Below are 27,801 nucleotides of genomic sequence, written 5' to 3'. Positions count from 1 at the left end.
ATTTCTTTCAATGTGTTGCAAGCATGTACAGATCAATTTACCGGAAATGTGGGGATAAAGTACATTTTCCTGGAGCAATGTAATGCATTTCCCCGAGATACACTCTTGAAGTGGGAGTACGTTCTTCAGATCAATTTAATGCTGTATCTTAGAATGTACCTAATGCACAGAGACCAAGCTTGTCCTTTTATGGAACAAATGTGAACGTTCCTTATAGACTTGGTAACACTCAAGCTGCGAGACCACAAGAATCTTTTCTTAGCATGACTATCAGCGAAGGAACTTTGTCAGTCTCAGAAGTTGTAAATTAGCCTCTTTGTACTTGCTGCTGGTTCCGATACTTTAAATCTCACATGTTATACAGCTTATAGACATCAGCGCCCTGCTTAACTGATACTATGCCAAAAAGATAAGACGGAAGGTTATTATTTTATGATTTCTCTTGATATGTGGCTTGGTTACAAGTGTTTATTATTGAAATACAATGTCAAAGTCATTCCAAGATCACCGTTTAAGGCACTTCCATGCAAGTCCCAACGAGACATCATAAGGGCAAATGATTTGGATGAAGATAGTGGCAGCCAGTCTAGTAAATCTGAAAATGCCCTTTTTAACAAGGTTTTCTTTTCATCTTCACTTCGAAGAAATTTTCATTAAAAATGTATTGTATATTTTGGCCATGTCATACCCAGACTCCAACAGGAAGACACAAACTGCATGCCTTCAAAACATGCAATACATATAGTTGAGAATATTTGGCCAGGCAGATCACTACAACTCATCTACTCATTAATGGATGGTATTTTAATAAATTAAATGTCTGTTATGTTCTTATTTTGATACTCACTATATATGGTCTTTAAAGTTTTTTTTGGGGAGTTCTAAATTGATGACCTATACTCTTGTCAGGGACCTCAGACTTAGCCCAGTATTCGGTTAACGGCTATCACTTCAGTTCTACTTGGTTGAGCAAGCATGTGTTCTCAGTAGGAAGATGGGTAAGACGCCACTGCTAGGCTTCTTTGCAATGATTTATCTCCACGAGAACAAATTGATTGGGCTGTTAAAATCCAATCGCCTGATCCTTACCCCTACAGCTATGAATGGGGGGATTGTTGGGAGGACACATCAGATGGTCATCCAGTCCTACTGAAAACAGCAGGTTTAACCAACTCACATCTAATGTTTATGAGCAGCTTAAAACATCAAAGTTGGAAGGTTGTGATTGTTATAAATAACCCTTGCAGACTGTAGATACTTCTAGAAAATATCCAGGTATGGCCCAGACAGGACCTCAGTAGTATCTCCATGGTACTACAATCTATTGGCCTTTACTTCATAGTGTACGGCTTGCCTATCTCATTTACAAGATGTATATGCTTTAGTGTACTCACAGACTGACAGGGACATGAGGGAAGATGGGCGAGAAAATGTCAGAGAAGATGCTGGTATAATCATTAGAAAGCAAAATGGAAATCAAGACTACCACCACAAGATGCTATCGTGTTTAAACACACACACTATGGTTCTGAATGATTTATACTTTGACAGGTATGGAGGAAAGAAATATAAAATTTACAGTAAAAATACTTTACATACTTAGGCTAGTTTCACACTGACATTAAAACAGCCTTGCCAGAGTTTATTGTATCTGCCTTTCCCTGCTGGAGCCCATTGCCTGTAGTGCCTGCCTGTTTTCTGGCTTTAGTGCAAGCAGCGAATTTTTGTCCAGCGGAATCCTGGTACTAATGCAGGCCAGATCCCCCTCCCGGTCCCATCATAGTCAAAGGGGCCTGACTTGCTCCGGTTGTTTCCAGCTAGATGAACTCCTGCAGGCTCCTCCTCTGCTGGAACAGCCTGCTGTATGGTTTTACCGCTAGTGTGATACTAGCCTTACTGCACATGTGAAATTCTGATTCAATGTGGTACATTTAAAGCTGGTTAAAGATGTCTCATTGACCCTGTTTAATACTTTAGAGCCTGAGCGTGGATTCGGGTACCTACATTATTTTCGGATAAATACACTTATTCCATAAAATGAATGTTTTATAATATGCATATGAGCCCTAGGATCAAAGAGATCTGTGCCGTTGCACCTCGTTGCTCCCAGAGGCATCACTCACTGTCTGGGTCACCTAAAAAGATGGGACCAAGTCCATGATGTTCAGCTTTCAAGTGCATATGTCTCATGTGAGATGGATTTTTGCGACATATCGGATGACAGAACCTCTTTGAGAAAACTTTTTTTTTGTCATAAACATACCGTAGTTCATATTGTACTGGATTTCATTTTGTTCATCGGTGGAGAAGGCTTTGATGGATGATAGCATGTACTCATTTTGTAATAATTGTAGGACATCAACTTGGGAGAACACACTTGTATATAATAGATATATTAACTCGGTCATTTTAGAAAATGTTGATAATTAGTGCAGCATTTGCGTTTATACAAAAAAATCTGAAGAACGAAGAGAAAGCTTTGAGAAGGGAAAAATTATAATTGAACAGCACTTCAATTCTCTTGGCTGCATTATGGCTCTGAAGGCAACAGCTAAAGATATTTCTCAGATGTTCCATGAAGCCCTCATGAACCCTCTGAGAAAAAGTAGATATTTCTATGCCAGCCTAGCTGGAAACGAGTCGTTTTAGAGGATTCTACTTTTAAGAGGTATTTTCTCTTGATGTCTAGAAATACTGTACTAACCGCCTCCAGAAATAGAACTGAAAAGAACCCCTGGGGGAACCTGGCAAAATAAGGCAGGAAAAATTTAAAAAAAATTGTTAAAAAAAAAGAAAAGAAAGGAGCTGTAACAAGACATTGAGAAATAAACACTTCCAGACTTCAAACCATGGGATGATCAAGAAAGCTTTATCTTGGTATCTCAAGGTGATCTAAGCTGAGACCAAGCAAAGTTACAGGACTTTATTTACTGAGTGAGAATCATCAAACAGTTAAAACGCAGCTACATGCTCCAATTATTGAAGAAGTCTCTATACGATGATACCTGCTATTTCTATCTTTTTACAATTGTAGACCTTGGAAATTGAAAGTGGGTCAGGGAAAATGTTTAAGCAAGCTTTGTCACAAGCAAGGAACAGCTGTATTTTCATTACAAAATCTTTGCATTGAGTGCAATTATGAACTCCATTACTCAAAATATAGTCTGCTTTTAAATTTACCCTTCCTTAACCCCTTGATGACATGCACTATACATGTACACCCTATGTCACCTCTTTCGCCTGCTTTGGAGAGGAACAGGTGCCATATCCGCCGGAAGCTAATGTCTGCGATCAGAGATAATGCCAATAACAGACATTTAGCCCACTTAGATGCCATGGTCCCTTGTGACTTTGGCTATGGAGGCAGCGCAGCACTTCTAGGCCTGAACGGCTCACCTATGTGGCAATTGGGGAAGCTCTAATTCCTTGTGTTAGTCTTGGATCCTTCAGAGGGGCTATCACAGCAGTAAGTTCCTGCAGATGTAATTAAATGTTGCCCACATTGATATGGCAATAAAATTACGAACATATTTATACCACCATATTGCTACATTAAAAATAAAAATCAAACAAATGATGTTTTATTTCTGTGATTGTATCAATATCAGATTGGTGGGGGTCCAACTCCACAGCTCCACTGATCAGATGTTTGAATGTGCTGCTGTTCTCTGGAACACCATAACAGCATAGCTCCATACACTTCCAGTGGTGGTGGATGGTACTGCATTGCTGCTCTCATTCTTTTGAATAGGATCAGAGCTGCAGTATTGTACAGAGGCGGAGCTCAGTATTAATCCAAAGTTTTGAACGAGGCGACTTCAGATGTAGCATTCAAAGCTCGCTTAGCTCATCATTAGATAGGTCATTAATATTACAGACCTGGAAAAACAACCCAGCTCGGCCACATATAAAGACTATTATCTACTAAGTTGTGCAGACTTAGATTTAAAGAGTTCCTTACAGGGGTTTTATTGAATTGTCCCCCCCCCCTAAATGGCTATTTATCAATTTCACACATAGGACCGTATTAATTTTTAATATAATTTTCCTGCACCTAGCACTCCATGCTGTTTAGATCTAAGAACTCCTCACTATAAGTATGCTATTTATTCTGATCCATCATGAGGACAACCGTGTTTTCCCTCCTCTATTTTTAATATTTGGCCATGCTGTCTTCCTTTTATGTTAAAAAAAAACATCTAAGCTCAAAGAGTATAGCCATAAAGTGCATAAATAAAATAATGGGACAGTACATATAATGCACTGCTATTTAATGCACAAATCATAAAAGGGCATACAGTAAATGATACTACCATACCGTGACCAGGTAATACCACTGTATGAGACCAAAATCATAATAGCACTTTAGATTTACATATATTGCTGCAAAACAGTTTTCAAATAATACTACCATGTGAGGCAAATTCATAATACCACCTTAAATTTCCAAATACTGCTGCAATACAATGATCAAATAATACCGCCATATGGAACCCGCATAATACCTGCATATGATGTCTACACAACAGTCTAAACAACAATTAAATCCAATTGCTTGTGTTTGCTTTCTTCTTTGCACTTGTCTGTGTTCTCACTGTCCTCCGTGAGGCCAAGTTTTACACAGAAACATCTCCCAGGTGTTACAGTAGTACCCATAATTATTCATACCCCTGGCAGCTTTTATTTACATTTGAGCAAAAAGTGTTCAGTCCACAATTATTCATACCCTTCTCAATAATCAATAGAAAAGCCTTTATTGGCTATTACAGCAATCAAAACGCTTCCTATAATTGCAGACCAGCTTTTTGCATGTCTCCACAGGTATTTTTTCCCATTCATCTTTAGCAATGAGCTCTGAATCTTTCAGGTTGGAGGGTCTTCTTGCCATCACCCTGATCTTTAGCTCCCTCCACAGATTCTCAATTGGATTCAAGTCTGGACTCTGGCTGGGCCACTCCAAAACGTTAATGTTGTTGTCTGCTAACCATTTCTTCACCACTTTTGCTGTGTGTTTTGGGTCATTGTCATGCTGAAATGTCCACTGGTGCCCAAGGCCAAGTTTCTCTGCAGACTGCTCGATGTTGTCGTTAAGAATCCTCATGTATTGCTCTTTTTTCATGGTGCCATTTACTGTGATTAGGTTCCCTGGTCCATTGGCTGATAAACACCCCCAAAGCATTAGGCTCCCACCACCATGTTTGACAGTGGGGATGGTGTTCTTTGGGTTGAAGGCTTCTCCTTTTTTACGCCAAATGAAGGAAACATCATTGTGACCCCAACAATTCAATTTTTGTTTCATCTGACCATAACACAGAAGACCAGAAGTCTTCTTCTTTGTCCAAATGATCTTTTACAAAGGCCAAGCGAGCTTTTGTGTGTCTTATCTGGAGATGTGGCGTCCTGCTTGGTCTGCATTGTGCTGTGTCCGTTGGATTGTCTGCCTTGAGACATTGCCACCAGCAGAGCCCAGATTCACCAGGATGGCCTTGGTGGTGATCCTTGGATTCTTTTTCAACTCTCTAACTATCCTCCTGGCCAGCACAGGTGTCACTTTTAGCTTCCGACCACGTCCTCTGAGATTTTCCACAGTGCGGAACATCTTGTATTTTTTGCTCAAATGTAAATAAAAGCTGAGAAATGTTTTTTCCCCCCACAATAATGCTCTTGTTCATCGTCTTATTATCCTTTGGGAGACACCTATGTCATTTCCCATTAAAAATTACTTGCTGGTTGAATAAAAGTAATTTTGGGCAGCACTGTATATGCCTCTTACATTTCCTACATGCATACCTTTGTATACTGCCTTTTGCCGTACAACCAGTGCCGTCTTTAACAAGGGGCAAAAGGGGCAGCTGCCCCGGGCCCAGTTGCTCCTGGGGGCCCAAAGCAGCGCTCCCTCTTGAGCCCTGCTGGCCACTGCTCCGGGTGTCAGGCTGTCAGCTACACATGGGGGGGGGTCGCTGCCATGCCATGCCTGCCGGCACTCCAGGCAGTGAACTATGAGAGCTATGATTCTATTAAGGACCTTAGATGACATCATCACCACGTGACCAGTAACCTAGCAATATCAAAGGTCCTGTCTACCAGGAGTGTTGCTGCAGGAGAAGTTTGCTAGACTTGTGGAGCTTTTTTTGTGAAGATTACATCAGGAAAAGGTGGACAGGGGCTGTTATACTAATATACTGTAATCTACTGTATACTGTGGGGGCTGTATACTGTGAGGTGCTGTATACTGTGGGGTGCTGTATACTGTGAGGTGCTGTATATTGTGGGGGGCTGTATACTGTGGGGTGCTATACTGCTCTACTGTATACTGTGGGCTGCTGTATACTGTGGGGTGCTATACTGCTCTACTGTATACTATGGGGTGCTATATACTGTGGGGTGCTGTATACTGTGGTGTGCTATACTGCTCTACTGTAAAACTATGGGATGCTGTATACTGTGGGGGCTGTATATTGTGGGGTGCTGTATACTGTGGTGTGCTATACTGCTCTACTGTATACTATGGGTGCTGTTTACTGTGGTGTGCTATACTGCTCTACTGTATACTATGGGTTCTGTATACTGTGGGGTGCTATACTGCTCTACTGTATACTGTGTGGGGCTGTATACGGTGGGGGCTGTATACTGCTCTACTGTATACTGTGGGGTCCTGTATACCATTGGGTTGCTGTATACTGTGGTGTGCTATACTGTTTTACTGTATACCCTGGGGTGCTGTATACTGTGGGGTGCTGTATACTGTGGGGTGCTGTATACTGTGAGGTGTTGTATACTGTGAGGTGCTGTATTCTGTATAGTTTGGGGTGCTGTATACCGTGAGGTGCTGTATACTGTGGGGAGCTGTATATTGTAGAGTGCTATACTGCCTCTACTGTATACTGTGGGGTGCTGTATACCGTTGGGTTGCTGTATACTGTGGGGTGCTATACTGATTTACTGTATACTGTGGGGAGCTGTATATTGTGGAGTGCTATACTGCTCTACTGTATACTTTGCGTTGCTGTATACTCTAGGGTGCTATACTGCATACTGTGGGTTGCTGTATACTATAGGGTGCTATACTGCATTCTGTGGGGTGCTGGGCTGCACTGTAACGCAAGGGTGAGCCGAGCCCTGGTCTCCTTCCTGCAGAGTGCTGCCCACTTCCAGCCTGAGCCCAGCTGTTCAGAGCATTGATCCTGAGCCGCTGGAGTCTTCAGAACTGGAAGTATTTACAGTCATTCACTGTACTCTACCAGGGGTGTGGATTTATTTTGTATGTGTGTTGTGGTGGAGGGCGTGATTGCATGCTAGAGTGTGGGAAGGCGGGACCCAGGGGGCCCAAGTAAATTTTTACCCAGGGTCCAATTAATATTAAAGACGGTCCTGCGTACAACCCCTCTGACAGCAAATGCATCCACCTCTCATCTGTCTGTCCTCTTTTCCCATAGTACATATTGAGCCTTCTACATTTGTCTGGATGGCTACAGGGACAGTGCTAGATCCACATGCATTAAACACATCAATGTTTGAGCAGAAATTTAAATGGATAAAATATATTGATATGCTCAGCTCCTCCTGCTCTATAACATGCTGCTTTTAGCTTACTTTGCATTTTCATGGTGAAAGGTTCTCTTTAAATGATAATATTCTCCACTAGGGGACATTTAGGAGGTTATTGGCATATGGTGTCCATTGAAATCAATAGTGAGCACCATTATATGGATGTATATCCCCATTCTATGGATGTATATAAAGGATCTAGTGCTATGTATCAGAAAAATATCTCCAAATTCTTTAAAGGGGCATTCCAACCTCAGAATATTGATGGGCTACCCTCAGGATAGGCCATTAACATCAGATTGGTGGGGGTCGGACTCTTATCACCCCTGCCTTAGGCCTCTTTCACACAACTGATTTTTTTTCTCCATTTACGGGTCGTTATTTGCGTTCCATATACGGACCGTATACGGAACCATTCATTTTAATGGTTACACAAAAAAAAAAACGGAATGTACTCCGTATACATTCCGTTTCCGTATTTCCATTTTTCCATTCCGTTGAAAGATAGAAAATGTCCTATTATTGCCCGCAAATCACGTTCTGTGGCTCCATTCAAGTCAATGGTCCGCAAAAAGAACGAAACACATACGGAAATGCATCCGTATATCTTCCGTATCCGTTCCGTTTTTGCGGAACCATCTATTGAAAATTTCATGCCCAGCCCAATATTTTCTATGTAATTACTGTATACTGTATGTGCCATATGGAAAAATGGAACGGAAAAACGGAACAGAAACGGAAACAAAAAACGGAACAACGTATCTGTGAATAACGGACCGCAAAACACTGAAAAAGCCATACGGTCGTGTGAAAGAGGCCTTAAGAGGACTCCCCTGAATAACGGAAACAGGACAGATTCGTTTTGCAGCCCATAGACTTCTATTATGACGGAATGAATAACGGAATACCTCTAAAGGCATTCCGTCATAGAATTGCGTTATGGTCCGTGGTAATGGAATCCATAACGCAATTCACCTTTTACCACCAAACGAAGCATGAACAAATTTCAAAATATGAAATTCGCTCATCTCTAGTGGGGAGCTAAAAATACTGTACAATACTGTGTAATTTAGACAATTTTTTAAGCAAAGATATAAGAAGAAAAATGTCATGACCTGTTAAATTACTGCAATTGTTCAGGTTATTGCAGTTGTGTGTGCATACCTTGTGTAGGTCTTGTTATATTACAGTATGTATGCACAAGACAATTTATTTTATGCTAATTTATTTTATACTACTTGTTTTTCTTCATTTCGTTTTGTTGAATTTTTTAAATTGCAATAAGGGATTTTGCTCATATAATCTGTGTTAGGCCTCATGCACATGACCGTTGTTCTGGTCCACATCCGCAGTTTTTTCGGCTCGGGTGCGGGCCCATTCACTTCAATGGGGCCGCAAATAATGTGGACAGCACTCCGTGTGCTGTCCGCATTCGTTGCTCCGTTCCGTAGCTCCGCAAAAAAAAAATAACATGTCCTATTCTTACATTTCTACAATGGCCCGCCTGTTCCGTTCCGCAAATTGCGGAAGGCACACGGGCGGCTTCCGTGTTTCGCGGATCCACAATTTGCGGACCGCAAAAGGCGGAACGGGCGTGTGCATGTGAGGCCTTACACAGGCTGTTATCTGAGCGACACATTGTGCAACAGTAGGCTAAGTATACAAACAGTATAAGGGGATCCTAAATCCACAAATATAAAAAAAATGGTGACCGTATTGAAGGAGGGAGTTCCCTTCAGTCAGCTTTCACCACAGTGATCAAAGTGTTAATCGGGCAATATTAGGGATTCTCCGATCCTGGTCATTAAAGTAGAAACTTGGCTGTCATTAGACAGCTGAGGACCAGCGGCACAGGACACCCATACAGGACAGCAATATGCCTACAATTATTAAAGGGTTAATACATTTCAATGAAGGTCTCACACTAGTATAGTAATCACTCATTTATAGAATGCAAGTGAGAACAAAGCAATAGTGGATAGAGAATAAAATACTGCAATTAATATTTTATCGCCATATATCCGTAGTCCTTGATTACCAGCAAGTCAGTATAAGCATCTTCTGGAACCCCATGATCTCGGATAATCTATTGTGTATACATTTGCTGTGTGGTAATTGGAGAACTCCTGCAGTGAGCTTCTGGCACTGTCAGACCTAGAAGAAATGTTGGTTTATGGCATCCCTAGGGACATGTATAGACCTTATGAGCTAAATGTGCACTAAATGATGATAGAGGCTTCGTGCACACAGCCGCGTCCATATGTTGGTCCACCAACGATGGATCCACAAAATACAGAAACCCCTCCTGCACTCTGCATTTTCCTCATTCCCATGACTATTCTTGTCCAGACAAGTTCTACTAATAGGACACATTCTATAACTTGGGGAACCGCCACACGGATCTGCAAAAAATAGAGATTTGTGCATGGTCCCATAGAAATGACTTGATCGGTGTGCACACAGATGAAAAATACAGTTGTGTGCATGAGACCTTCGTATGTTAGTGAATATAAGCACATTGCAACAAATCTGATATTAGTACTCATGTTTAATGTAACCTTTCCATGTAAAGCGAAAACGGAACCTTTCCCAGACAGAACGCCCTTTCTTTACATAAGACATTTTTTTTAACTATTTCTAGTGTGTGTGTATATATATACAGTATGCAATAGTGCGACACAAGGTCTGCCAGAGATACCTTCTAATATAGAACTACACCAGTATGATATTGATTTTTCGAGGTGGATCAATATGTTCCTGTATGGGATTTAATGGCATAGCTGCTTTACTAACCAGTAAAATGTCATGTGAAATGAAAGCAGGAATTTAATCTGGTGGAAACAGCTCCTTGACAGGGTAACTGTAAAATGTAACATATTGGTATTTCAATGAAAAACACAGATGTAGAAAGCTGAGGGATCGTCATCAAGCCTGAGACAAGAATTGTATGATCATTCGATTGCTTGGGGCCAGGTGTCTGCACAAGCAGCAGACTCAGATCAGCTCTGTAGTGCGGCTTCAACCTCATTCTGTGGGAGAAACCTCTTTGCATATTATTTTCTCATGGAGCATTGCTCAAGGGTGCACCTCGCTTTTCTGGTGCCTGAGGTACACCCCCATGCCAAATTCTCAACCCTTCCCTCTTAACATTACATACAGCACTACAGAACATACAGGGTAACACAGCGCCACAAACCTCTTACATCCAGTGATGTCTCCTCTGATGTAGATATTCTCATTTCCTCATCTTCTCCATTCAGACCAGACTACCATGATGATCTATTTCAGCCATCTCTTGTCTCTGCAGAGATTGACAAACGGACATCTTAGGCCCCTTTCACACGGGCGAGTTTTCCGCGCGGGTGCAATGCGCGAGGTGAACGCATTGCACCCGCACTGAATCCGGACCCATTCACTTCTATGGGGCTGTGCACATGAGCGGGGATTTTCACGCAACGCAGGCCCCATAGAAGTGAATGGAGCTGCGTGAAAATCGCAAGCATCCACAAGCAAGTGCGGATGCGGTGCGATTTTCACGCACGGTTGCTAGGAGACGATCGGATGAGGACCTGATCATTATTATTTTCCCTTATAACATGGTTATAAGGAAAAATAATAGCATTCTTAATACAGAATGCTTAGTACAATAGGGCTGGCAATAGCCCGGCTTTTCTTCTTTCTTCAGGACCTGGGTAAAGGACCTGTGGTGACGTCACTGCGCTCATCACATGGTCCATCACATGATCCATCACCATGGTGATGGATCATGTGACGGACCATGTGATGAGCACAGTGACGTCACCACAGGTCCTTTTCCTCACAGATGAAGGCAGAAGAGAAGCCGGGCTGCGCGAACAAGATGATTAAGGTGAGTTAATTTTTTTTATTTTTTTTTAACCCCTCCAGCCCTATTGTACTAAGCATTCTGTATTAAGAATGCTATTATTTTGCCTTATAACCATGTTATAAGGGAAAATAATACAATCTACACAACACCAAACCCAACCCTGAACTTCTGTGAAGAAGTTCGGGTTTGGGTACCAAACATGCCAATTTTTCTCACGCGCGTGCAAAACGCATTAAAATGTCTTGCACTCGCACTTTCCCGCGACGCACCCGCATCTTATGTGTGAAAGAGGCCTTAGTTTCCTATTTTTCCATCATACTCCCATTTTCTCAACACCCCATCCTGCTACCCCCAATACTGTGCCCGCTGTGCTTCCCAATACCATACTGCATAAACAGTCCCCCTAAGGCTACTTTCACACTAGCGTTTTTCTTTTCCGGCATAGAGTTCCGTCCTAGGGGCTCTATACCGGAAATGAACTGATCATGCGCAGACCTTTAAAAATTAGAAGAAAAAAAAATACCGGATCCGTTTTGCCTGATGACACCGGAAAAACGGATCCGGTATTGCAATGCATTTTTCTGACTGATCAGGCATTTTTCAGACTAATCAGGATCCTGATCAGTCAGAAAAATGCCTGATCAGTCAGAAAAATGACATGCGTTTGCATACAGTTTGCCTGATCAGGCAACGGAAAACAACGCAAGTGTGAAAGTACCCTAATACTAGTACCACACAGATAGTACCCTCTTCAATAATTATTGGCAGACTGAGCAGTAAAAAATAACTGCATCCTGATAGTGCCCCTGACAGTAATTGTGTAAACATAATGTCCCCCAAAAATAATTTTGATAAGCTAATACTGTGCTTGTGCCCCCACAGTAATAGTGCTCCCAAAAGTTCCACCAATAGTAATAATTCTCTGCCACAATTGAAGTGCTCGTTTCCAATGGCCCTGCCGCTGCCACTACTTGTCTGTGTGGTATTGCAGCCTTAGGTGATTGCCCGGCCTTGCCTAATTGGTGGTGCGGCCCTGGCATTTCCACTAAGTCTCCATATACAGCTGGTCTCCTTACAGGGGTTGTCCAGGTTCAGAGCTGAACCCGGACAAACAGTGCCTCCATTTTCACCCAGGCAGCCCCCCTGACTTGAGCATCGGAGCAGGTCATGCTCCGATGCTCTCCTTTGCCCTGCACTAAATCGCGCAGTACAAAGGCATTTTCTGGAGTTCCGGTAACGAACCAGGCTCTCCATAGGGCTGCCAGGCGGAGGCTTCCTCCCAGCAGTGAGGCCGGTGATGCCACCGGCACTGATGGGCAGGCTTTAGCGCTGCCCTAGCCTGTAATGACATCAGAGCCGGTGATGTCATCGAACACACTGCTAGGCGGAAGCCTCTGCCCGGCAGTGTGTTATTGTAAATAAAAGAGCCCTTGCCCTGCGCGATCCAGTGCAGAGCAAGGGAGAACATCGGAGCATGAAATTATGGGTATGTCTGGGTTCAGCTGTGAACCTGGACAACCCCTTTAAAGGGAACCTGTAACCTAAAAAACACCTTCCAAACCACCAGCATTACCTTAAAGTAGCCAGCAGTGTGTTCCTAAAGAACCTTTTCTTCCTCCGGCCAGATGCACCAAAATCTTGAAAAACTAACTTTAATCCCCTGCATGCACTATGTAACAGCAGAGTTTGAAGTCAAGGGGGCAGCGGCCTCTTTGCTTCAAGTCAGGATAACCACATCTGATGCACACTCACACTCGGCCGGCTTTGCTAAACAGCCGAAAGCTATCGGCTGTCAATCAAAAGCCAAGGGGCAGGGAAAGGTGGCGTGGTTATCCTTGACTTCAAACTCTGCTGTTACATAGTGGATGCAGGGGATTAAAGTTTGTTTTTCAAGATTTTGGGGCATCTGGCAGGAGAAAAGGAAAAGGATCTTTAGGAACATACTGCTGGCTACTTTAAGGTAATGCTGGTTGTTTGGGAGGCGTTTTTTAGGTGACAGGTTCCCTTTAAGTACAGCCAATACCCAGAACCTCCCCACCCTCTATTCAAATGAATGGAACTAATTATGAGTTGCAGAAATCCCTGCAGCAATATCAGCTGCATGTGAAGTCATCATAAAATACACAAAATTAATTTTAACCGACTGTATTGACAAACTCAAGCAATTACAGCAGTTGTATGCGCCCCGGCATAAAGATTGTCATACAGTTTTACATTAATCTGAAATTGGGTTTTGCACATAGGAATACCAGTCATCAGCATGCCAGACTCCCAAATAGTAATGCAGATCAAAGTTTGTATCTTGTATTGTTTGACTGAACAGTACGATGCTGCACAGAGCTGATAAGGCGTCAGGTGTAGAGGGAGCCCGTGTCTCATACCTGGTCTCTGTGCAGCTGGCTACGGCTGGGGAACCGCTGCCACTTGTTTTTGTTTGGCTGGCTTGCAGCTGTCAGATCTCTGCCTGAATGTGGTGTATTTGATCAGCTGAAGACGCCTTTCATTTGTCACTGATGATGGACAGCGAACATAATAAGTGCCGTGATTCACTTTTATCTGCAGTGTGTTACTTTTAGAATAGCACAGAGTTACGTCCTGTGATGTCTTTAAATACGTACCTGTGCTTATAAGTATGTGGGAAGGCAGTATTCTATCAGATCTGCACAATCACCTTAATTATAATGTTCAAGGGAATCGGCGCATGTACAAATGTACGAATAACAAGAACAAATGATGAGCAACAGACAAAAAAAGAGATAGAACACTAGCCATAAGAGCTTATAGTCTTTTCTTCCTACAGAATCTGTTAGAAGCATTGAATACCATACTTACTGTGGCGAAAACCAACCTCGCCACTGGGTGCTGGAGATGCCTGGTTGCCAGCCTCTTGCCCCAGGATTATGGGCCCTCTCATCAGCCCATGCTAAACTTAAACCCCATGGCAATTTGACTGTGTCCATGGCATCTGAGCGCTGTTCGGATATATTGAGCGCTCAGATCCAAGCCATCTGGGGATATGTTAAATGTCTATGTTTTATGCAATAGCTGCACAGTTAAATATTCTTATGTCTCTTATTGTCTTTTTCTACCATGTGGCTAATGGAGTTTTGTGTCATGCCCTGCTCAGGCTATGTGCGGAGGTCTGCCAGATTGGCAGCACGTGTCTAGCCTTTTGTTTTGTTTTGGAGTCAAGCTAGATCCGCCTCCCTTCAGGTGCACTGGGTGGGGTCGTTGGTTTCAGTTTAAATCACACCCACTCCCAGTGTTCCGTGCGGGTTATAGCTTCTGTCTGGCTCTGTGTATGCAAGGAAGGAAGGATTGGCTGTTCCTGCTCAAAAGATAAGTTGGTTTCTGTTCTCTTGTGGTTTGCTGTCTAGGCTGTTAGAGAGACACCTGCCCCTCCAGGTTCTGAGGGAGCAGGCTGCCTCTATTCCCCTATCACCATCTTAGGGATTTTAGGGTATTTTCAGCCCAGGCACGAGGACACGGTATTCCCACCTTAAGGCTGGGTTCACACTTGAGCGTTTTACAGCGCGTTCAAACGCGCTGTAAAACGCTCAACACATGAAAACCAATGCTTCCCTATGGCCCTGGTTCTCACTTGAGCGTTTTACAGCGCTGAAAAACGCGCTGTAAAACGCCCTACGCTCAAACAAGTACTTGAGCTTCTTTGGGGCGTTTTGACGCGCGTTTGTGGCCATAGGACATTGCAGTCAATCACACAAACGCGCGTCAAACGCGCGTTTACTATTGCACAAAACGCGCGTCAAAAACGCGCATCAAAAACGCGCGTTAAACGCGCATATCAAAGACGCTCAGGTCTGAACCCAGCCTAAGGGTCTGATCGTGGGCATAGCAGTATAGGGAGAGCTGGTAGGGACATGTTAGGAGGTGACCTTTATCCCCAGCTTCTCGCCTAGAAACTTGTTTGTTTATTTTTCTGTGTATCTTATATCCTGTCCGCCGTGACATTTTGCCTCTGCCCTTGGAGATAAATTGGATTACTTCCCAATTGTCTCCAGGACAGAAGACATTGTGTAAAACTGTGTATTCTGCTGCCTGTGATAATTACATTAACACATTGTGTAAGGTAATTGTATTACAGGCACGGGGAGGATTTTGTGTGGGAGTGTCTGAGTGTATTGTACGTGGTTACTGGTTGTTTTACAAAACCCTGTGGGTAGTACTAATGTGTATATAAGAACAATAAACACACTGCTCTGGCTGTCCACTGCTTTACCCTCAACACAGAGCTTGGTCTCGTTCTTGGGGGGATTGTATGCTGCCAGTTCGACTGCTAGGAGTATAAACCTTTCATATGGTTTTTTCTATTCGGCTGTATGCAGCATTCATATGGTTTCCAGTTTGGGAGATTGGTGTCTTTAGTAGCTACCTTTGCATATGGAAAGGGAATATCTCATAAACGGCGTTTACCCCCTTTTATGCCCGGGGTGCCGTAACATTTACGTTCCAGGCCCCATTTACACAACCGTATTTTTGGTCCGCATCTGATCCGCATTTTTATCTTCTTGGAGCCCTGATCCCACTTTTTATCTGCAGTCTGTTACTTTTATAATAGCACAGAGTTACGTCCCGTGATGTCTTTAAATACGTACCTGTGCTTATAAGTTTGTGGGAAGGCGGTATTCTATCAGATCTGCACAATCACCTTAATTATAATGTTCAAGGGAATCGGCACATGTACAAATGTACGAATAACAAGAACAAATGATGAGCAACAGACAAAAAGAGGGATAGAATACTAGCCATACGAGCTTATAGTCTTCTCTTCCTACAGAATCTGTTAGAAGCATTGCATACCATACTTATGTTTCAGGCCCCATTCACACAACCGTATTTTTGGTCCGCATCTGATCCGCATTTTTGCAGAACCAATGCGGACCCATTTATTTCATTGGGGCCCAAAAAATGCACAGAGCACACCGTGTGCTGTCTGCATCCCTATGTCCATTCCGCAGCCCTGCAAAAAAGGTAGAACATGTCCTATTTTTGTCCATTTTGTGTACAGGAAAAGGCATTGTTACAATGGGTCCGCAAAAAAAATGGGTGCAACACGCACGTCACATGGACATCATCCGTACTTTTTGTGGATCCGCATTTTGCGGACTGCAAAATACATAGGTTGTGTAAATGTAAAAGTTTTGATTCTAGCGGAAAATACAAACTCCTAAATTCCTTGCATAGCAGATGGATGAGATGCTAACGTGTAGGGAAAAAAAGTAGTGTGCCACCACAGGCATTTTTGCCTTGCTCAGCATTTTTGCAGCCCTTTTCTAAAATTTTCTTTATGTGTTTTTGCCCATATAATGTGTTTTACACCTGCCATTATTTTTTAACATTTTGTTTTGCATGCCTTGCCTTTTTCCATAGGAAATTTTTCACCTCCTTTGTGGATCAGTATAGGTAAAATACATTGGCATTTTTTTCAAGTGGAGCAACAGAAAAACCAATAGAGGTCTATGGGACAAAATGCCAGGCAATGAGGGGAAAAAAGCCAGATTCAGAGCATGGTGCAATTTCAAAAACATGCCATTGATCCTAAAAACACATCTTGGGGGTATTCTGATTGTGAGAAGTTACACCAATCTAATAGTTGTCCTTTATCCTGTGGATAGGGGATAACTTCTCAGAACAAGAATACCCAGATTTCCATGTAACATTTGAAGCTGGTGTTTTCTGGCTAAAATTTCCAGCAACAAATGGGAACAAAAAACCCCACCAAAAACTGCAAAACCCCTCAAACATGCCAGAAAATATCTATGTGTTATAGCAGCCTTTGGCAAGTTTCAGATGGCAATGTGGGGTTCAGGAAAACCAGTCTGCGTAATGGCTGCATCTCCAGGACTGACTGCTTCTCATCTGGTCATCATGATAACGTGAGTACAGAACAGCAGACTCACAGTCAGGGAGGAACATCACAAATTACTATGACACTGTGATGGGTCAGATGAGCTATGATACAGCCATATGTATGAGATTTTAATTAAACAAAGCATCAAGATCAGTGTTGATCGAGCACCAAAGTGCTGTGGTAATGCTGGGGTGTTCTACCGAGCACAATGGAAGTCAATGGTAGAACCCCAGGCACCCCCTGCTCTGAAGATGGGAGGGTGTCAGGACTCTAGTTCAGCTTAGGAGTCCCTGCTCTGACTCCATATATAGCTATATCCATATATGAACTCAGTGCTTGGGGACACCCCAGTGTATTTAAATCTAATTTCTGGAAAGTATCTACCAGGAATTGAACTCCCAAAATTGTACATTAGAGTCAAGGACCTTATCCACTCAGCTATAAAGCTGAAAGCTAAACTGTGTCAGAAAAATCTCATAGAAGTAGTGAGTATTCCTATTCAGCAGAAGACATATTTTATATTTCTGTGCAGGTTAACATGTAGCACTATAGTGGAGTGGTTAATGTACTTGCCCCTAATGTACAAGGTTGGGAGTTTGAATCATAGCAGAAACATTTCAGAAACAGAGATGAAATTTATATATATATTTTTTATATTATATAATCATATATATAATCCTACTTCTGGTATATATGAATGCATAATATGTGGGAAACTACTACTGATGTTTTTAGCCCTAATATATTTACATTATTATTATATATTATATATTCTAACTATATAATAATATATGTAAATATATTATGGCTAAAAACTTATATATATATATATAACAGTTTCTGCTGGTATTAAAACTCTCAACCTTGTACATTAGAGGCAAAGATGTTAACCACTACACTATACAGCCACATGTTAACCTGCACAGAGATATCAAATAAGTCTTCTGCTGAATAGGAATACTCACTACATCAGAAACTTCTATGAGGTTTTTCTGACACAGTATAGCATTCAGCTTTATAGCTGAGTGGATAAGGTCCTTGCAGCTAATATACAAGGGGTTGGGATTTCAAATCCTGGCAGAAACTTTTCAGAAATAGATGCTAAATTACATTTAAATACACTGACTTGAGCATAATGCTTGAGAACACGCGATGTTCAGCTGAACACTAGTCAAGATGTATAAAATAATAATCATCAGTGACTTATTGTCTTTATTCTCCATAGACCTTCAGCCACTGGACATGTTGTCAGAAGTGATCTCTTCCAGCAAGTCCTTAGGTGGGTTACGAATGGTACAGTCTCAAGGGGCCCGTGGATTTCGTCTTTCTGCATCTCCACATGTGCTTAGTTTTCCATCATCACATCTTTTCAAAACTTGCCATCTCTTTCCAGAGGAATTTTCTCTTGTTTTCACCATAAAGATCCCCAGCCTTCCACCCAAGGTAATTCATTGACTGCAGAAACTGCTCCATATGTCACTTGATAAAACACATATGAGATATCAGAATGTCAGGCTGTAATTAGAGATGAGTGAATCAAATCCCACGAAGTGGAATTCAATCCGAATTTCAGGATAAATTTGATTTGCCTACAAGCCGAATTTCCTCGTGCTTCGTGTCAGCGAATCAATTTAACCTCAAGTAGTATAAAAACAAAACAATTCTAACTTACCTCCTCCATTTGCTCACAACGGGCCGCCGACCTCCATCTTTCTTGAAGATCTCGGCTGAAATCCCGTGCGGCGCGAGATTACATCACCATGCCAGCCGGCGTGATGACGTAATTTCGTGCAGGATGGTATTTCGGCTAAGATCGTCAAGCAAGATGGCGGCGGCCGGCCCGTTGTGAGCAATTGGAGGCGGGAAATTTAAAAAAATAAAATAAAATTATTGTTCATTTTACACTCAGATGCCGCGATCATGTATGAATGCAGCATCTGAGGGGTACAATGATAGGGGTGGCGCTATCGCAGCTCCCTGTCATTGTACCTGCTACTTACAAGAAATTAGGCGAATCAGCCGAATTGAACTTTTAAGAAATTAGCTCATCTCTTGCTGTAATTAATTTGTTGTATTCCTGGCACCTGCAAACCATAAAATCCAAGACCTTTGCATCCTAAATCATTGAATTACTTACATGGCTTATATTTAGTGTGAAGCCAATAGCACACATTTTCGTTGAGCATAAAGAGAAATAACAACTGAGGACAAATTAGTAGGACAGACAAACCAAAAATTTTTATAGGGGTTTTGCCACAATACAAAAGTGTTCATCGGAGAGTTCATGTAACGGGACTGACTGTGAATGGTTTCAAGTAGCTTGCTATGTGTTATAATTAGTCTTGAGCGGATCAGGTTTGGATTGCTGTACCCGAACCCGATTAGTTTGAAAACTTTGTTATCAATATGTAAAGATCAGTGGGTGTGAACCCACTGTCCAACATGACCAACCTCCTCAGAGGGCGATGTATAAATGCACCCCTCGTTCTTCACAACACCTCTGATGATGAGGATAGACTTTCCCGACGGGTACAGGTGCTACCTCTGAGGTGGTTTGGAATACGAGGGAACAGGAACCTGGGTGTGGACCCACTGGATTGACCTACAGATGGTGCGGTATACCCAGAAGGTGCCAGGGAGCCAGAGGCTTATCAGGTGGTGGCAAGCCAAGGTCTTAGTAAAAAGTCCAATGTCAGGGTTGGCGGCAATATGGCGAAGTCCATAAATGAGGTCCGAGGTCATGGCAGGCGGCAAGATGGCAAAATCTGTAAGACAGGATACAAGGTATGGGGCAGGCAGCAGTAAGGCAGGGTCCGTTAAACAAGATACAGAGTCCAGTACACAGTAACGACAAGAATCACAGCAACATCTGTGCTCACAGGAACTCAGATAAGGCTAGGAACCAAAGTTGCTCAGGCTCCTTTCTGTAGCAGAAGGCACCTGTCACGGCGCGGTGTGAAGAGTAAACTCCACACCGACCACAAGAGGGAGGGGAAAAGGTACTAGGCCTGGAAACTAGGGAAAGGTCACCACCTAGAGAATCCCTAAACGGAGCCTACTAACAGTATGAACAGACCTCCATGGTAGGAATGTTCATACGCAGGAACCTAGATCTCTATCTGACCCTAAAGAGCCCTGGAAATAGTGTCAGGACAAGAGATGACCTGTTCCTTCCCATCTGAAGGAACAGGAGACTCCCTCAGGCCTAATACCAAGGTAGGGGAATACAGCGAACAAGAAATAGGGAAAAGACACTTAACTTCAAAGTACGCTGACGAGCAGGAACTCAGAAGAGAACCAGACACCAGCGCTTCAACACCAGAAAGAAGCTATCAACTGCATAGCATGATGGGTGAGACCAGACTAAATAGAGGAGTTGGAATGACCACTTAAAGAGGACCTTTCATCAGAAAATAGTGTGTTAAATTCTTATACCACCTTATGGGGCTGCTCTCACTGATGTCCGGACACTTTTTTTTTTTTTTTAAATGGACTCCCCATTCGGCCGCTACGCTCTCCATTAGTTTTGTCGCCTCATATGTAAATGAGGCAACGAAGTTATAGTAGGCGTTGTTCCCTAAGTTCTGGTGTTGGCGCGGTTATGCTCTCCCTGGCAGCGAGCACATCCAATCGTAGCACCCCGATCTTAGCCAGGGAGAAGGAGCTCAAGTTCTCGCGAGATTCGCGAGAACTTGAGCTTCTAGACATCCGGACCGAGCGCCATCTTGGAGTCCCCAGTCCAACACAGCACGGACCTTCTCTGGATCCATATGAAAACCTGAAGATGAGAGTAGGTAACCCAGGAATTGCACTTCCTGAACTGCAAATACACACTTCTCCATCTTAGCATACAAGAATAAATGAGTATGTCATCCAGATACACAACAACAAACCTCCCCACCAATTGATGAAAGATATCATTAAGAAAATGCTGGAAAACCGCAGGAGCATTAGTTAACCCAAACAGCATGACCAGACTCTCAAAATGACCCTCTGGGTGTCATGCCCTGCCCTGTGAGTGAGCTGAGAAGGTCTGTCAGACTTGCGGCACGTGAGCCTATTTGACAGATTGCTTTTTTGTGGCTTTGGGCAGGATCTCACTCCCTCACAGGTTCTGCTTATTAGTTTGTTAGTGATGCTATTTATACCTGCCTCTCGCTATAGCCCTTGCGGTTTATAGCTTCTTCTGGAGTTCTCTGCTGATGCTTGGTGGATCTCCTGCTCCCAGTCCATATTGAGATAAGTCCTCTTTTCTTCCCTTTTGTTGTATTTCCTGGCTAGGCCTTAGGAAGACACTGGTTCCCTCATCTCTTGCAAGGAACCGGTTGTCTTATCGCCTGTTCCCTAACTGAGGTTCTGTTTCAGTTGCAGCAGGGATTAGGTTCCAGTGCATGAACACTTCTACCATTGGGTTTTGTTCATGTTGGTAGCAGTGAGGGAAAGGCTTAGGGTTTGTCAGTTGGTGACCATTCCCTGTTCCTTAGCTGTGGAGCCTAGCCTGGTGTTTTGTTACCTGTTAGTTGTGTTTGGTTTGCTTTCCTTTCCTCACCTTCCGTGACACTGGGGTATTAAAAGCCGTCTTCCATTCATCCCCTTCCTTGATCCTGACCAGATTATAAGCCCCATTTAGGTCCAACTTGGATAACACCTTGGCACCAACAATCTGATTAAACGAGTCAGGAATCAAAGGAAGGGGGTACGGATCACGGACCGTAATCCAATTGAGCTCACTGAAGTCCAGATATGGCCTAAGAGTTCAGTCTTTCTTCTTTACAAAGAAAAACCCTGCTTCCACTGGGAACTTGGAAGGTCTAATATGTCCCTTAGCCAAACTTTCAGCAATATACTTTCGCATGGCCGCTCTTTCGGGTTCAGAAAGGTTATATAACCTAGATTTGGGCAACTTTGCCCAGGTAATAAGATTGATAGGACAATCATATTCCCGTTGTGGGGGTAAGCCCTGGCAACCACTCTCAGAAAATACATCAGAAAAATCTGAAATGAAAGAGGGAACAGCTTTAGTGGTCAAGACAGAAAGAGATGTATTAAAACAGTTGTCCATGCAATAATCACTCCAATCGAGAATCTGTCTCACTTGCCAGTCAATGGTAGGATTATGTTTGCTCAACATCGATCCAGGTCATCGTAGATAAGACCTAGGGCTCTGAAAAAGCACAGTCACTCTGGTCAGTAGAGAAAAAGCCCAAGACTGAGCGTCCCCTTTTAGCAACGACTTGATAATACCCACTCTTTGACTCACATCCCCAGATGAGAGCGGATGTAACTTAAAGTACAATTTACACGACTCTATGAATGAATGAAATTATCGCTTCCCCCAGAAAATCTGTCGAGAAGTGCAACCTTAGGTTCAGGACAGGCCTGGTAACTACTACTGGCACCAGCAGCCTGTGATCCCTGGATCTGCTTGTGGAGGTCAGCTACCTCTATAGACAGACCCTGCAATTGTCTAGCCAGTTCAGCGATTGGAACCTAGAGCTATATCTTACCCTAAAGGGCCCTGGAAATAGTGTCAGGACAAGAGCTAAAGGAACAGGAGACTCCCTCAGGCCTAATACCAAAAGGTAGGGGAATACAGCGAACAAGAAATAGGGAAAAGACACTTAAATCCAAAGTACGCAGACAAGCAGGAACTTAGAGGAGAACCAGACACCAGCACTTCAACACCAGAAAGGAGCTATCAACCGCACTAAAAACTAAAAATGCTATAAGTCTAGGCTGTTCTTAATATGATACTATTGTGATTGACTGCCACTCCATTCAGTTGGGGGACCAGGAACTCCTGTTGTTGTGGTCAGTTTGGGACCTGCAGTTGGACCCTCTCCTATCAGATATTTATCCCCTATCCTGGATCTTGGTAAAAACCCTTTAAATTCTAAACAGCTTCTCTTACACTTACATTTGCTAAATGAGTAGCACCATAGTCTTCACATGGTTGATATCCAGTCATCACGTTTTTGCTCTTTTGTTTCAGAAAAATGAATACCTGTTCACTGTGATAACTGAAGGAAGAGGAAATGTCCTCCTTGGCTTGAGATACTCCAATAACAAAATTCACTTCTTATTCTGGAATATGGAAGACTCCCCAGAATGGCAGACCAAGGTTACCTTTCGTGGCATCTCCCTGGCCAATGATCGGTGGCACACATTTGTCCTAGCTGTATCTGGCGTTTCTGTTTCCCTCTCCATTGACTGCAGCGTTCCTATAGAAGTGTGAGTCAAATATAAAGTAATCCGCCTGGTACATGTAAATGAATAATTAAAACCTTTAATTTTCTTGCAAAACATTCTTAAATTCTCTTTGACCCTGCTTTTCCCCCTTGAGTTCCTGTTTAACATCAAATTTCGTCCCAGGCTTCTTTGTGAATTGTTATGAGCTATTAGTGTTCAGCATTGTTTTTTTCCCTTTGATAATATTAAAAGCAGATTATCAATATAATGACAGCAGGCTGCATTCCTCTAGAGCCCGGCCACCTCTTTTCTGCTGGTGACTCATTTAGTATTTCTTTTTATGAATAAATCTATATAATTCTTTGCCTTGGATATTCATAGGTGCACCTCTGCATTCTAATATTGGGAGCTCTTACCAGTTCATGATAAAAATTTGTTTTTTGTAATGTTAATGGTGTATATGACACTAAGTATCTGATCATGCCCTCACATGTTAGTTTACTTTCACACTTGTGTTTTTGCCTGATCCGACAGGGATCAGCAAAAATGCTTCAGTTTGTGATAATACAACCGTCTGCATCCATTATGAATGGATCCGGTTGTCTTATCTTTAAAATAGCACGGATCCAGCATTAAAACCATCTATTGTTTTCCGAGAAAACGGATCCGGCACCATTGACTTGCATTGTGTGTCATGCTGGATTTCAATACCGGAGAAAAACGCTTCCGCTTTGTTCCCATTCATTGTCAATGGGGACAAAACTGAAGTGAACAGAATGGTATGCTCCAAAATGCATTCCGTTCCGTTTTGCTCCGCATTCCATGCCGAACAGAAAAACGCAGGTTGCAGCGTTTTTTTGTCCGGTATGGGATGCGGAGCAAAACGGAACGGAATGCATTTTGGAGCATAAGCATTCCATTCTGTTCACTTCAGTTTTGGTTCCATTGACAATGAATAGGGACGAAGCGGAAGCGTTTTTCTCCGGTATTGAAATCCTCTGCCGGATCTCAATACCGGAAAAGTTAAACGCAAGTGTGAAAGTACCCTAATAGAGAACATTTTTCTCAGATTTAAACTACAAAGATACCAGAAATAGCTAAGTAAATTTGGGCAAGTCTACAGACCCTGACTGGTCCGTACTTCTGGCACAGCCCCCCAACTGGTCCGGTGCATTACATACTTACTAATTGGCAGCTTCACTCTGTGTGGGTGAGGAAAGGAGACTGACAGGTTTTCTTAAATAACACATATCAGCAGGATCAATTCTTTTACACAGACATAGTGCCTGGCAGGGTTGATCAAGCTGATCAAAATGATACTTGTCTTGTGAAAATCGATTGTGGTGTTCCTGAGAAAAATAAATAAATAATAATAATTTGTATGCAGGTGATGGCTTCAGTAGACTGAGGGGCGGGGCCTACCCTCTAGGTGCACATCAGAACCATAGCTTAACAGTGTTGGCCACACCCCTTGGTGCACTGAAGCCCTCATTTGCATAAAGAATAAAAGTCTTTTTTTTTTCCAGGAATGCTGCAACCGATTTTCAAAACCCAGGTATACTTTTAATCAATAGGAGCAACTCTACCAGGCAGTTTGCCTGATTTACAGGTGTGGATCCTGCAGATAGGCCCTCTATAGTGAGTTTTAGTGGCATTTAAACAGCTTTTACCTTAGGTGAAAGTTGTGTATCCCTGAGTTCAGCATCTCTCCCTGTTTTATATTCTGCCCGTAGGTAGGGAGGCAATTGAGACCTGACAGAGCCTAGTCTAGTCTAACACCTGCACTATAGATATCCAGCAGGCATTGACTATAATTGGATCCAGATGGTTTCCTTCAAGAGTGCCTGGTTTTGGCCAGAAAAAATCTGGTTCACCCACTGGTTTTTGACTGGCTGAAACCTAGTGCTCATGCTGGAAACCATCCAGATCCCTGCGGATCCTGTTATGGTCAATTGGATCTGGTGGTGCACGGCAGTATCAGGCTAGGCCGGATATGGTGAACTCTGGCAAGCTGTTCCTCTCCTCTTCTTTAGTACAGGTGTGGCTTTAGCTGTCATGAGCAGCACCACATATGTTTTCACTTCGCTCTACTATAAAGAAGCAATGTGGTCTTATTCATAATAAACACCCAGGTGACAAAAACCTTCTTCTTCTGCCTAGGTAACATAATTTTTATTCCCCGACCCATGTACTTTATGTATAATGTATCATATTTACAAAGAAAATACTTTATGCATGAAATCCAGTGAAGTCACCATAGACACATCGTCTAGTATGTGTGCGTTGCGAGTCCTACATTTATATACTTAAAGGGCATTTTTCTACTTCACCCGATGGATGTTTTTATTTTCAGACGTGTTTCATTACTCAGCCGTTAAAATGAATTATGTGCACAGTTGTGGGGAAATAATTACAGTGAATTGAAACAGCAGCTACTTTTTACCCACACAAACAATAAAAATTTGTTTCAAATAAATCTTTGCTCATTAATGACTCCAGCCACTTGCCAGTGTGTGTCTAAATTAGAATTTAAGCTCTCTGGGGAAATAAGATTGCCAAGAATAAGATATAAGCCGTCCCAAGACAGTGCTTGTTTTAATGTACATGACTTCTTACTAGTGAAGCAGACGATGTAATTTAACAATGGACTTGTGATACTTCCCATGTACATAAATCTACATTATTTTCCATTATTCTTGGATTTTCTCTTGCTGTACATTTGCTATTGTGATTATAATGAAGCAATCATTTTTTATCTTTAGTGTCCTAGACAAACCATTTCCAGCATCCCTAAACACCATCAACTCCAGGATATATATTGGAAGCAGAAGGCGGCGTAAAGGTTTTTTTTCTGTAAGTGTTTTGCTTCTACACTCACCAGCAGAGATGAGCGAATTTCTTGAAATTCTTTTTGCACAAATCTGTCGTCCGATTCGATTTGATCTGAATAAATTAGACCTGAATTGAAAGTACCCCAATTGCCCTGAAAAGTCCTGTATGAAACTCGGAGGTCTCCTAGGACTGTATTCAATCTCTTTCAAGCTCTTTAAGACAGCATTAGTAAAGTGAAAGTAACAGTGACATATATGGCTATGGGTAAATGAATGGTGATGGGTGGTAAAAAACAGCCTGTTTAAAAAAAAAACACTGTTAGATTTTCTTTTTATTAAAACAGTCAAAAAATGATCCCATTTTGGTGGCTGCCTTGTAACATGGTGGCTGCCATTTTTTGTGATTCTTTTGACACGGAACAAAAAAGTTTAGGTTTCACTTGGGGGAAATTTGTAAAAAAATTAAGTTTATTTAGAGTTGATTCGCTCATCTCTACTCACAAGGAATTCTGCGACCATATAACACCACAAAACTAGGGGGAGAGTAAATATATACAGGTTGTACAACTCCCAAAATTCTTACAGTTCAGAGCAGAAGGTACAGTTTTCCCTATAACAAACATCACCGCTGCTGCAGAACCTCTTTTTGAAAAGTAAGGTGGTGTTCCCAGTGCACCATTGATTGATTGATTGTTCTTCAGTAGCTGGGACACAGTGCAGTGTTAATACACATTGCAACTGCTGAAGAACATCTTTTTCAGTCTCTCAGTGGTTGACAGACTTTGTACAAAAGTATCATGTGATGTATCTTACCTACTGTGTGTAGCACAATTCATCCTGTATAGTGGTGAAGTTCATAAATATATAAAGGATAAAGGGTGGTAAAGTAGAAGAGTTTTATAAGGCCTCATGCACACAAGGTGTCTGTTTTGCGGTCTTCAAGCCACGGATCTGCAAAATATGGAGACCATTCATGAGCATGAATTGCCTAGTAGTTTGGTTATTAATAGATTATATTATCACGTGGGTTTTAAGTGTATTGCTATTCGGAATAAGTCACTTTTAAAAATACCTTTAATGGTGATAATGTGGGTATAGGTATGTATATACCAACAGTGTGTACTACAATTTCAAAAGGATTATATATAAATTTCTTTTGACAGGGGAGTAGTGACACTACTCCCCTGTCAAAAGAAATTTATATATAATCCTTTTGAAATTGTAGTACACACTGTTGGTATATACATACCTATACCCACATTATCACCATTAAAGGTATTTTTAAAAGTCACTTATTCCGAATAGCAATACATTCATGAGCATGCTGCAATTTCCTTATAGAAATGGCTATTCTTCTGTGCCAAATGGACGAGAATAAGTTATGTTCTATAATTTTCAGATTTGTGACACAGATGCAGACAGCCCATGGGTGACATCCATGTGCTGTCAGTCTTTTTTGCAAAATGAATGGGTGTGTGATCCACAATAAATGTAGATCAGACGTGGACCCAAAA

General features: G+C 42.2%; 1 protein-coding gene across 1 annotated transcript in view; it reads left to right on the top strand.

The window, feature by feature from the left end:
• The window catches only part of TSPEAR (thrombospondin type laminin G domain and EAR repeats), a 144,944-nt gene that overhangs the window by 35,368 nt on the left and 81,775 nt on the right, over window positions 1-27,801 (top strand). Inside the window, exons 2-4 of the mRNA XM_040440256.1 lie at window positions 18,493-18,710; window positions 23,260-23,498; window positions 26,219-26,309. Of these exons, the coding sequence (XP_040296190.1) occupies window positions 18,493-18,710; window positions 23,260-23,498; window positions 26,219-26,309 (548 nt within the window). The remainder of the gene's footprint in view (window positions 1-18,492; window positions 18,711-23,259; window positions 23,499-26,218; window positions 26,310-27,801) is intronic.

This window comes from Bufo bufo, chromosome 7 (genome assembly GCF_905171765.1).
Source record: "Bufo bufo chromosome 7, aBufBuf1.1, whole genome shotgun sequence".
NCBI classification, from domain to species: Eukaryota; Metazoa; Chordata; class Amphibia; order Anura; family Bufonidae; genus Bufo; species Bufo bufo.
The sequence above is the reverse complement of the archived record's forward strand: the minus strand, read 5'-3'. Positions and strand labels throughout refer to the sequence as shown.